Here is an 11,400-nt window from a genome sequence, read left to right on the forward strand (position 1 = left end):
GAAAATCTCAAGTGTGCAACATAGAACCTGGAACATGGAATTGCTGCAATCCATTTTGTTTCTACGAAAGTATCGAACCTACTAAAGTCCATTCCAGTTTTTTTTAACGAGTGATTACATAGTCGAACACTTTCTCGGTCAACCTTAATAGCATTTCTTATTCTTTGAATCAATGGAGTCTTATCTTGTTATCCTATTCACGTAGAGATATACAGCATGGTCCAAGCCAAAAACGGCCCATATTGGACATGTCAAATCCATTGCTCCCCACGATCTCCACTCCACCTACAATCTATAGATTGTAGGTAGATTCTGGAACGGTCTATCTACTGAGGTGGCCCCGGGAGCCATACTGTGTTCTCATCAGGCTCTGGGTCCGCTGCTGGCAATGCATTCTTATCAGCCCAAGCGACAATCTTGTCGAGCTTGCGGCACTTGTGCTGAGTGCTGAAGTCGGGGTAGATTCCCCACGGCTTAACCCAGTTGTAAGTGATAATGCCAACGTCGCCATGGCAGAGCAGAGCCTCGCGCAACATCTCAATACAGTGGTCAAGATGAGCACGAATGACGGGCTCAGAATCTGTGAAACTCATTGGCCTGTTCTCAGCACGGAAATAGTATTCCTTGTATGTGTATTGGCGGATGATGTTCTATTCACATTAGTTAGGTAGTTAGCATTAATCCGTCAAGAAGACCTTGTTTTCTTAAGCGTACCAGACAGTGCATGTGATGGAAGACCTCGATACCGACATCATACTGGCCGCCCTGGGAGTCAGGATACTTCACAGCATCACGAGACTTTCCGATGCGGTCTATAACGTCTCCGCTTACACCGGAGTTGTTCACTGGGTAATTTAGTAAGTAAAAGTAAACAGCTGCTGAGTTCTCGGATGATAATGACTTACTGTGCGTGAGCGCTTCCCATGCTGCGTCAAGCTCCTTGTTTGGTGTTCCCTTATAGATGCTTGTATGTTCAAGAGCACCCTTGAACCTACGAACTTCATATTCGATGGCACCGGAGTCCTCTTCTAGGAGTGGAGCTAGACAATACCTATAGTTAGTTGTCGAAAAGTCCCGTCTAGATGTCATGATAAGTGCTTACAATAGTATGAGGTCTTAGCAGCACACTGGATCTCTGAGCATTCTTTCTCGTGTTGATAAAGTGACAGTATGACAACAATAGTTACGAGGAGAATCGTATTGATAAGTGCTAGAACCGCGCCGCCTGTTCTGGCCCAAGAAGCGAACCGAGAAGTTGTTCTCTGGAAGCGTCTTCTTAGCATAGGCTTGTTCTCTTGGCTCTCGAGACTATCAGAGCTTTGGGAGAAACGGATCTCGTCTGAGACCAGTGGCTCATATGTTGTTTCCTTCGATTTGAAACCCATCTTGATTATAGACAGGTCTCTGGAATAACAAGATCTAGGACATGAAGAAAGGGTGTAAGACAGAGTTGAAAAAGGTTGGAGTAAGGCAGGAGAAGAATGCGCCGGGTGGAAAGGTTTAAGTCCTGATTTCCCTTAGAGCTTAAGCTTATAGGGGTATACGATTAGGTAGGTATGAGTCGTAAGATCAATCACGGACCCCATTTGTCTATCGAATGACAACTATCGACCGGGAAGACTCGAGGTAGAGTCTCATCCTCATCATGGCGGCGCTAAGCAATGATGTCTCTTCCCCTCTTACAAAGTCGCCGATAATCATGCCGATCATGAAGTTCCAAATCAAGTTCGCTTTCACATGTCTTGTTTAGCAATACTTGAGGATTCTTTTGCATGCATATAACTTCTTACTAATGCATGCATGTTTATTGAGCGTAGTCAATTGTGAGAGTGGTGCCATTCGTATTGTGATGCTGAATCACCTCTCTTGTATGGCTATAAGTTGCATATCGTGGAGATAGTATAAGTGGTAAGATTTTAGGATCGAAACTTACCTGTAGGATGTGATGTGCCTCTGATAAATCTATGTACATTGTATAGTCTATCCGTTACGAGCCAGAGCTAGAACCGCAATACAAAATCTTGATTGGCTACGCATACGCACTGCGGCGCTAGATATGCCGGAATAACGGGACCCACAAGGGAATGCAAATGCGGGGGGATAAGCTTTCTAAGACGGATAAGCTTTCTGGGCTTAGCTGGGCATGCAGATGGAAGCCGAAGGCTAGGTTAGGTACGGACCTATAGGCCAGTCTACAGGCCAGCTAGGTGGCCTACCGCGCCGCCTAGCCGCGTCTCGCAACTACCTAGGTACCTAGGTAGGCACAGCGTGCAAATCAGTGAGGAAATCAGCACTATAATTGCGTGATAAGAGCAAAAACGGTATTCACCTTTTTAAACGGATGATCTGTTTCTATCTACCTACCTGTAACTAAGGTACCCAAGATAATTATACCTAGCCCGTTCAAGTGATACGACTATACGACTTATACGACTATAGCTTTGGGGCCTTATAGGTCTATCACACTTACATCAGAACTAATATACAACAGAGTAAGAGGTAGGTAGTTACTTGGATAATACAATAATTCACTCATATTATCCAAGGTCTCTGAAGATCGACTCGATCAATAGCCTACTTCCTCTAGACTTTCAAATCGTGCTTACCAGTAGACCATTTGGAGACCATTTGGATCTCAGAGGTTGTTGACATCAACACCGTCCTAAAATCTTACATCTTACATACTCCTTGCCTCCTAGTAGTGGTTCTTACTTTGCTTGTCTTTATACCGTTGCTAATGGTCGTGATCAACATAATAGCTCTAGTGGAAATCACGATAACTGCCGAGATGCTGATGCCATGTCATAATACCAATTCCTACTTGCATCTGGGTATCCTCCCTAGCAAGGGTGATATGTGCAAACACTGCATATGCCCGAGTCCTTCTGACTAGCTGTGGGGATGATAAGACATTCAGTCTCTCGGGCGGTTCGCAAGGGAAATCCTACGGCTTTGGAAAGGAGTAGAATCTTGGAGGACATCAACCGAGGATGATGGACAACTTGTCGTCATCCCCATAGACAATCACACAAACAGACTGTGATAGATATGTGGCTTTCAGAAAGGAAGACATAAAAAGGCATCTCCCTACCGCAGAATATCTACCTAGTACTCATATCACTCATCCTCTACAAGAATCCAAAGCCATCCCCTCATCTATATCTTCTCTAGCTCACCACCCAGCTACCAATAATCAAATCAGAATGCACTTCATCAAGACTTCCATTGCTCTCCTCGGAGCCCTTGCCTCCACCGCAGCAGCCCTCCCCGTTCAGGAGAACTCAGTCGCGGCGTAGGTCACGCCATCTATCCTTCCATTTACGTTTGTTAGGAGGTAGTTTACTAATATTATAGATTAGCCGTGAGCCTTCCAAGCAAAAGTACGACACCTACGATGCTGCCCTAGCCGTAGAGAAGCGAGAGCCCTCTAAGCAGAAGTACGATACGTACGATGCTGCCCTTGAGCACGACCACGACAAGCGCTCCAAGCAGAAGTATGACACCTACGATGCTGCTCTTGAGCACAACCACGACAAGCGCTCCAAGCAGAAGTACGATACCTATGACGCTGCTCTTGAGCACGACCACGAAAAGCGTTCGAAGCAGAAGTACGATACCTACGATGCTGCTCTTGAGCACGACAAGCGCTCCAAGCAGAAGTACGATACGTACGATGCTGCTATCGAACACGAGCATGAGCATGACAAGCGCTCCAAGCAAAAGTACGACACTTATGATGCTGCCTTAACCGCTGAGAAGCGATCTAAGCAGAAGTATGACACTTACGACGCTGCTTTGGAAACTGAGAAGCGTGAGCCTTCTAAGCAGAAGTACGACACATACGATGCTGCTCAGCAGGCGTAAGCGAAGAATAACCCCGTAGTTATCGTGTAGATTAGGCTGTTGCTACTTCTGTCGATCTTCGCACGATAAGCTTCTAGGGAACCCGGCAGAGTAGCTATGCGCTGAGGGGGCATTGGCTTTGGTTACGAGCTAGGGTATTCAAGTATTAGGGATCTTGAGAGGGAATGCTGGGTAGGACAAGCAGAGAGGTCGCACGAGTTCGAAGTCTCCTAGGGACACTCACTCATTTGAGTAGTATGTATCGAGTAAGTTATTACTTTGTAGATACGAATGACGAATGACGAATGAAAATTGAGTTACTACGTCTACTTCCCCGGGATATAAAACTCTAGATTCAATAGGTTAGGTACCTACCTAGGTTAGGTACTTATAGAAGATCCTAGTAAAGAACGGGTGAGCTCGACTCCGTAAATTGGGACAAGTACCTATTTCCCGACATGATAAGTCGGGTATGTGTTACTTTGGCTCCATAGAGAGTCATAGACATAAGCGTGGTGTCCAATGGAATCAATGATACGACGTATTATCTTCCTGATGAGGAAGCTTAACAGTCCCTGCTAATACATAAGCGTCAAGCCCTTACATTACCTTCCAACATAAATGTCAAGTGTCAATTTCGCGCCAGTTTAACCTTTTTTTTCTTTTCTATTTATCTCATTGTCTGAACCCCAATTGACTTGAAAATACCTTACCTTACCTTAGAGGTACCTAGTCAAGTCTTTGACAGTTATTAATACGTGTCTTCCACACAACTCCCACGTCGCATCTTAACTATAAGCATCTCCCAATTAGAATTATCGCAAAGAAATAAAAAGGAAATAAAAAATGACAGCCTGGAAAATCGAGGGCTGCACGGTCGCCGACGCCCCGGCCTTGGCGCGCAACAACATGAGCGCCTTCTGGGAAGACCCGACGTGGATCCTCCTGTGGTCCGAGGGCACCACGCTGGCGCGGCTGATCGACAGCGCGACGCAGCGGTACCCGCGGACGCTGGCGTCCGGGCGGGAGGAGAAGCGGCACGAGAAGGCCGTGGACCCGGCGACGGGGCAGCTCGTCGGCTACGCGCGCTGGATCCTGCCGCCCGGCCACTTCGCGGCGGAAGATGGCCGTCCGGCGTGGCCCGAGGCGCAGGTGCCCGCCGTCGGCGACGAGGAGAAGAGGAAGTTCGAGGAGCTGGCTGAGGCGGCGTGGTGGGGCGCCAGGAGGGAGGTCGGCCGCATCGACGATAAGAACGACGAGGTGATGGATCGGCTGCTCGCGCAGGGGACGTATATCAGTAAGCGCCGCCCCCCTAACCTAGCGCATCGAGTCGAGTTTCTCGTTGCAGTTGTCTGATACCTAGGTGCCTACCTAACCTACCGTGCGGCAGAGCTCGACTATCTAGCTGTCCACCCGGACAACAAGGGCAAAGGGATAGCCACGGCGCTCGTGGAGAGCGGCATCCGACACGCCGAGGAGATTGGCGTGCCCCTGTTTACCATGTCGTATAAGGCGGGTCGGGGCGTGTACGCGCGGCTGGGCTTCAGGGAGGTCGAGAGGGTGATACAGGACGACACGGAGTATGGCGGGAAGGGGGAGTACGGGACGTATTTCATGATTTACGATGTCCCTAAGAAGGAATGAGGGAACGGATGGGTAACATGCTTTGATTCGTACTAGATGGCACCAAATTATACAACCATGCGTTAACAGCATCGTTCTACCGAATCCAGAGTAGCCAAGGCTACCTAGGTAGGTACCTCCTTTTTGAGAGCCAGATCAAACTTTCGTAACCTGCCTATATGTGGAATTGCCGAATTTGGACATATCTACGGCATTTTGGCCAATCATAGCCAAGTTCTTCCTTAGCGGCTAGTTTGTTTGGAGTAAGAATGCGTTTTTGCTTGACATTGAGAACTTGTTCCCACCGAGACTGACTTTGACCCAGTACTTATACGGGATGCAGCAGTATCTGGTTAATTTTATTCAACTAGTTGGTCAAGACATGATGCGATGCCCTTAACATGCTCATACAATGTGGCAACTTATCGTTGAGGAGATAAAACATAAATAGAAGCTGTACAGCTTAGGAGTACTAGTTTTATTTGGTTTTCTGAATGTGTATTTACAAGTGTTTAAATACACTCATTCATGGACGATGCCATAATTACATAGGCGGATATCCTGTTGCTGCCACCGCTTTTGCATCGTCTTTTGAGGCATTTTCTATCTTCCTGTTCCCTCAATTTTGAGGTCTTCCTAATGTATCGAACTCGCCATATACTACTTAAGCCCATGATACCTTGTATTCAAGTCCCGAAAAAGGGATTATATACATCTGTTTTATACTCCGGAAATCAAGAGTCATCCACAACCAGGTCTGGATCGATCTCAGTACCTAAATCTCGGTCTTCCAAAAACGAGCGCCCAATCAGCGCATCAGGAAGATAGTCTTGCTTCACTTTGCCGTCTTTATAGTTGGGGTTATACTTATACTCTCTTCCATAGCCGAGCTCCCGCATCAACCTTGTCGGCGCGTTCCGTAGATGGATCGGCACCGGTAAAGACGCTACCCCGGGTTCTTTGAGAGCCGCAAAGGCGTTATTCAATCCTCTGTAAGCACGTGTGCTCTTGGGCGCAAGAGAGAGCGCTACGGCGCAATGGGCTAAAGGTATACGGGCTTCCGGCATGCCGATCTGTTGCGTTGCGGTGTATGTTGAGGTTGCAAGATTCAGAAGTGAATTATCTGCTAACCCAACGTCTTCGGATGCTATCACAACCATTCGCCGAGCTATAAACAAGGGATCTTCGCCCGACTGAAGCATGCGAGCTAGATAATATAGCGCAGCGTCTGGGTCAGAACCGCGGACGGACTTGTGGAATGCAGAGATCGTATCGTAATGTTGATCGCCAGCTCGATCGTATACCAAAGTCTTGGTAAGCGATTGCTTAATTGTTTCCTTTGTCATACCCTCTCTATTCGCTAAAGACATGGCCAGCTCTAGTAGGTTGAGTGCTGTCCGCGCGTCGCCATCGGCAAAATTGGCAAGATAGCTCATAAGTTCTTCATCAAGGAGAGGAGAAAGCGGCGATGAAGTAGCCGAAACCTCAGCTTGTAATGCTCGTGACAAGATGAGCTGGATGTCTGTTGTCGTTAGCTTCTGTAGTGTAAAAGTTCGACATCTTGATAGAAGCGCGTTGACGACTTTGAAGCTTGGGTTCTCCGTCGTGGCGCCGATGAGCGTTATCGTGCCCGCTTCGACAGGTTTAAGAAATACGTCCTGCTGGGATTTAGAGAAACGGTGTATTTCGTCGCAGAATATTATCGTCTTCCTTCCAGTCAATGCCAACTCGTTCGCCGCGTCGTTGAATATCTTCTTGCATTCTGCCACGCCAGAGCTTGTAGCGTTCATCTCAACGAAACGAGAGCCAACCATATTTGATATACAACGCGCAATTGTAGTTTTGCCTGTACCAGATGCACCCCATAATATCATTGACGGTACCCGGTCGGATTCTATTAGTGATCGCAAAACACCGTGTGGGCCGACGAGATCCTGTCCAAAGACTTCATCGAGGTTCTTAGGCCGCATGCGCTCAGCCAGGGGAGCTGCTCTAAGTGTCTTCGTCCTTTTCAATACCCGGCCAGTCTCGACCGGCGCTACCTCTTCTGCCCTGGTCTCTGCATCTTGCATAGGCAAATCTTCTCCGGGGCCTTCGTCGAAGGAACGCTTAACCCCGCCATTTAGCTTCGTTCCTCCACCTGTCCCATTAACATTGTTAATCGAGGAAGTGCTGGCTTTGACGGGTGTCAATTGTCTTTTGGCGGAAGGGGTATGGAAGAAGCTGGACGCCGGTCGCTTCTGCGACGAAGACGAGGTACCATTTGATTGGGTAGCGGAAGGTATCTGAGATGAGGACGAAGTGGTCGAGGTGGCAGAGGTGTCAATAAGGAAGGTTTGGCATCCTGAATCGATATGATCGTTGATTTTAGCGGATTGGACTTGCTTGGTACAAATTGGACATTCTACCATTATGGCGTCGGGTGTGGTACGAGAAGGGAACCAAAATGATTCATAAAATGCATTGAGGGTTCAAAATATATATAGAAATTATAAACAAAAAGACCAATCCAAGCTTTCATTCGCCTTCGGTAAGGAACCTTGACGCGAAATAACTCGGGGTTTGGAGAAGACGCGCCTAGCTAAATGAGAGTTGAATGCTGAATGCTGATAGAGCAGATACCTAAGTCCCCAATGAGAATTTATCGATACGGGTTTGTCAACCAATTAGCTGACAACCATTTTCAAGCTTAGGGGGTACCTGCATATGTACAAAACGAGGGTGGCTAACGGCCGCTGCCTGTCATGCTTACGTCACCCCTAAATCATTAGGGGTTCAAGTCACGGACTACCCTGACTATGGTAGGTACCTCCTACACCTAACCTAACCTATTGAGCCTACCTAAGGTACCTACCTAACGGTTAACCAAATGAATTAGGTAGAATCAGAATCGCATATCAAGTTACGCGTATACAGACAACGTTGATTACAACGTGCTTATATTCCTAAACAGAAGCTGAGCAACTTCAAACCGGCTGAATTCGATTATACCACAGAAGTTCCATGTCTCTACGGGTTGCGCAGCACCAATACAAGCACCGGATATAGTAAGCGATTCAGAGGGTAACGGGTATCGTTTAGACTGAATCGAAAATGACTGTTTAATGCTTCCCAGTGACGATCTTTCATCTTCTTTTCGTCCTCGATCGTTTTGCTGGTCGCTGAGCTTCGGTCACTTCAGCTTCGCTATCTTCTTCCTCTGATTCGACATCTTCGTGGTTGACATCATTCTCATCTAGATCCTCCTGGCCCTCCAAGTCTTCTTCATCTTCTTCGTCCTCACTTGATTCTTCATCGTCTTCCGAGTCATCGTTGACCACACCATTTGTAACAGGTAGCCCATCGTCGTCGTCATCAAGGTCCATACCTCCATTAACAATATCAGCATCACTTTCTTCCCCTTCCACATAGACGACGGCTTCTTCATCATCGCTTTCATCCGCCCCCCTGTGCTGTTGCGCAGATCTACGGAACTCCATTTGCGCTTCCAGCAGATCAAGCTTTCCCTTTAGGACGAGAAGGGAGTTGAGGCCCCTTGATCGCTCTTCTAATACTCTGTGCAGTTCGCTTAACTTCTTAGCCAAACCCGGCTGGGTTGCTAATGCGCCTCCGTGTACAACTAGCGTCCATTGCACCCAGCTCATCAAACTACCGGCCCTTCCCGGACGTCTGTGCATTCGAGTCGCAAGTTTGGTAAGTAATACCCCTGCGAGCGTAGAGTCTAATCTCTGAATGGTATGTCGGACAGTAGTGAGATCGGTGACGTGAAGACAGGACTCCAAGAGATCTGCGTCATCAGTACGGAGTGCCTGAGACAGAACAGTTCCTAAGGAGGAGAGGCTAGGAGGAGCTAGAGACCGCCCGGGAGTAGTGACAGCATTAGACTGGGCAGAAGTTGCATTTGGAACATCGATGGTATCGTGCGCGCGCGCAAGTTCACCAAACGTCGGCTGAGCGGGTTCTTGGTCAGACTCGCCATCTGTTGGCAGGTTTGGTGAGGGCATGTCCACATCAACATCCTCGGTATTTTCTTGCTGTTCATGCGCCTTCTTCCGTAGGGATTTGGTTTGGGATGAATTGGTCTCTGTTTTGGCTTTGCTATCGTCTTGTTCCTCGTCTGTGAATTCGTACTCGCTACTGCCTTCGTCGCTTGAAATCTCTATTACTTTCTCTTCCGTAATTCCGGCATCCTTTGAAATATCAGGAACTGAGACAGCTGTCTCTGACTCGTTAATGGTAGTTTTAAGTGGCTTCTTTGCGCTCTGCTTAACAACCGGCTGGGCAATCTTGCTCAGCGGTTTTCGTTTGGTAGACATTTTGCCTTGAGAAGAATATTGTATAACAGCAGGAAGTTTAGTAAAAAAAAAAAGGATTAGAGGTGTATGGCTGATTTAGAGGAGGACCGGGTGACACCTCTTCAGGCAGAAGAGGGTGAGCGCAAAAGTATCAAAAATTCTTGTACGGAATACTTTGTACGAGAGTTATACATGTATGTCTGGTAAGAGGGAAGGTACTTCGCGAATTGGTTTTTTTTTCCCCGATAACGAATTGGCTCAGGATGATAGGTGTTTGGTATTTCCGAGGCCGATATGTGGATCTAGGTAGATACCTAGGTACCTAATGGAATTTAGCCCACCATTAATGTAGACCTCGGGAAGTTTCATTGCTCGGAGGTACCTAGGTACCTAATTGCTGATAATTTATGTACATAGTACCTACCATACATGCTCTGATTTTTACTGTGCTCACCTGGGCATTGACATGTACAATGCAAATTGCCCCAACGCCTTTCCTGACCTAATAAAAAGCACAAAATTTCTCCTTTACCACGCACCTTTCCTATTTAACCTGACCCTACGACTACGATGCTTCAAAAATGACGAAAAATTCAAGGGCCCTAATCTTTATCCATCAAGCGCTTTAATTGTATCAATGACGTGGCACAGAGCTTGAAAGCATTTCTTACCTATAAAACTATTTCCCTTCAAGGCCCGATAAAGAAAACCTTGGGTAACGACATTCTCACATCAGTCCTCCCCGGATCATGTGATGATGGATGATGCACCGAATTGCCAAAGCAGAATACTGACCTTGATGAATCAACAATGAAGCAGTACTTTTACACTTATACACGCCCCGGGGCTAATATAGTATCGACACAGAGAGCACTGGTGGCTTCCATCATTTCGTACAAGCAGGGATCCCAAAACCCTACGCGTCATGATTGGGCAGTGGGCAGAAGGTCATTATTGCGATCTAAACCTGATTGGCTATTTTATCTAGCCCGTCAAACAATACTTCCCTCGTCAAATCTTCGAAGCACGCAGGTCTTGCTTGTCCGTTCATCCAACAAATTTATCACATCCTTCGATGTGATTTATTTCAGTCGCAATTTGACGGTCCTCTTCCAGCTCTCCGTGAAGCAACAAGCATGGAATAACGCGGTGCCGGACAATTGCGGCCTAGAACCGAGTCCCTCTGTTAATGCAGCGTTAATGCAGCAGCGATGCCAGGTAACTGTTTCCCACCATTCATCCACAGTATCTACGTGTACCTGCGTACATACACATAATGCAGTAACAAAATGGGTACTTGATCACTCTTGAGAGTGTGCCACCTTGTTCACTGTATCAAAGAGCCCCACTTGTTGATATCTAAATATCGTGATTGGCTTCCAGCTGGTTTGATAAACTCACGGCAGGCGTTGCCTTCAGCATAACCCCTGTTGTAATTCCCTAGTAATGGCGAACCGTGATTTCGCAGCCCGGGAAAGCGCGTTCTACAAATAGGAAAGTGGCCCCAAACCAGAAATTTTCGCGACGAAGAAAAAAAGAGACCTCTGATTCCTGAGATTTTTTTTACAACCCTTCCTCCTATTTTTCCATTTCTGCCCAACCCCAACCCCCCCTCTCTAATATTCCGAGCACCGACACC

The 11,400-nt window shown here is 47.2% G+C and overlaps 5 protein-coding genes across 5 annotated transcripts; 2 read left to right on the forward strand and 3 right to left on the reverse strand.

The window, feature by feature from the left end:
* Positions 1-149: 149 nt before the first annotated feature.
* Positions 150-1,857, reverse strand: F4812DRAFT_187596 (uncharacterized protein). Its single transcript, XM_047930085.1, has 4 exons — positions 1,103-1,857; positions 906-1,040; positions 715-845; positions 150-650 (listed from the first exon to the last, which is right to left on the reverse strand). The coding sequence occupies exons 1-4, from the start codon at positions 1,383-1,385 to the stop codon at positions 327-329; spliced, it is 873 nt and encodes a 290-aa protein (XP_047793960.1). The 5' UTR covers positions 1,386-1,857; the 3' UTR covers positions 150-326.
* Positions 1,858-3,123: 1,266 nt separating this feature from the next.
* F4812DRAFT_414967 (uncharacterized protein) lies at positions 3,124-4,165 on the forward strand. The gene is made up of 2 exons (XM_047932933.1): positions 3,124-3,292; positions 3,360-4,165. Exons 1-2 carry the CDS (start codon positions 3,204-3,206, stop codon positions 3,862-3,864), a joined length of 594 nt encoding a protein of 197 aa, XP_047793961.1. The 5' UTR covers positions 3,124-3,203; the 3' UTR covers positions 3,865-4,165.
* A 301-nt stretch (positions 4,166-4,466) lies between these two features.
* Positions 4,467-5,936, forward strand: F4812DRAFT_414973 (acyl-CoA N-acyltransferase). Its single transcript, XM_047932934.1, has 3 exons — positions 4,467-5,140; positions 5,234-5,729; positions 5,792-5,936. The coding sequence occupies exons 1-2, from the start codon at positions 4,690-4,692 to the stop codon at positions 5,485-5,487; spliced, it is 705 nt and encodes a 234-aa protein (XP_047793962.1). The 5' UTR covers positions 4,467-4,689; the 3' UTR covers positions 5,488-5,729; positions 5,792-5,936.
* F4812DRAFT_414974 (P-loop containing nucleoside triphosphate hydrolase protein) lies at positions 5,933-8,113 on the reverse strand. Its single transcript, XM_047932935.1, has one exon. It carries the CDS (start codon positions 7,875-7,877, stop codon positions 6,201-6,203), a length of 1,677 nt encoding a protein of 558 aa, XP_047793963.1. The 5' UTR covers positions 7,878-8,113; the 3' UTR covers positions 5,933-6,200.
* F4812DRAFT_414976 (NUC189-domain-containing protein) lies at positions 8,114-9,998 on the reverse strand. The gene has a single exon (XM_047932936.1). It carries the CDS (start codon positions 9,780-9,782, stop codon positions 8,592-8,594), a length of 1,191 nt encoding a protein of 396 aa, XP_047793964.1. The 5' UTR covers positions 9,783-9,998; the 3' UTR covers positions 8,114-8,591.
* Positions 9,999-11,400: the final 1,402 nt, after the last annotated feature.

This window comes from Daldinia caldariorum (genome assembly GCF_022478825.1).
Source record: "Daldinia caldariorum strain CBS 122874 unplaced genomic scaffold F4812scaffold_2, whole genome shotgun sequence".
Classification (NCBI taxonomy): Eukaryota; Fungi; Ascomycota; class Sordariomycetes; order Xylariales; family Hypoxylaceae; genus Daldinia; species Daldinia caldariorum.

What these genes read in the sequence shown, in the direction of transcription:
- F4812DRAFT_187596 (XM_047930085.1), bottom strand. Translation starts at nt 1,385, where the DNA reads ATGGGTTTCAAATCGAAGGAAACAACATATGAGCCACTGGTCTCAGAC. An exon ending in TGCTAAGACCTCATACTATT is followed by an intron (nt 1,041 to 1,102) that starts GTAAGCACTTAT and finishes GGTATTGTCTAG; the next exon opens with CTCCACTCCTAGAAGAGGAC. An exon ending in ATGGGAAGCGCTCACGCACA is followed by an intron (nt 846 to 905) that starts GTAAGTCATTAT and finishes TAAATTACCCAG; the next exon opens with TGAACAACTCCGGTGTAAGC.
- F4812DRAFT_414967 (XM_047932933.1), top strand. Translation starts at nt 3,204, where the DNA reads ATGCACTTCATCAAGACTTCCATTGCTCTCCTCGGAGCCCTTGCCTCC. An exon ending in CAGGAGAACTCAGTCGCGGC is followed by an intron (nt 3,293 to 3,359) that starts GTAGGTCACGCC and finishes ATTATAGATTAG; the next exon opens with CCGTGAGCCTTCCAAGCAAA.
- F4812DRAFT_414973 (XM_047932934.1), top strand. Translation starts at nt 4,690, where the DNA reads ATGACAGCCTGGAAAATCGAGGGCTGCACGGTCGCCGACGCCCCGGCC. An exon ending in CGCGCAGGGGACGTATATCA is followed by an intron (nt 5,141 to 5,233) that starts GTAAGCGCCGCC and finishes ACCGTGCGGCAG; the next exon opens with AGCTCGACTATCTAGCTGTC.
- F4812DRAFT_414974 (XM_047932935.1), bottom strand. Translation starts at nt 7,877, where the DNA reads ATGGTAGAATGTCCAATTTGTACCAAGCAAGTCCAATCCGCTAAAATC.
- F4812DRAFT_414976 (XM_047932936.1), bottom strand. Translation starts at nt 9,782, where the DNA reads ATGTCTACCAAACGAAAACCGCTGAGCAAGATTGCCCAGCCGGTTGTT.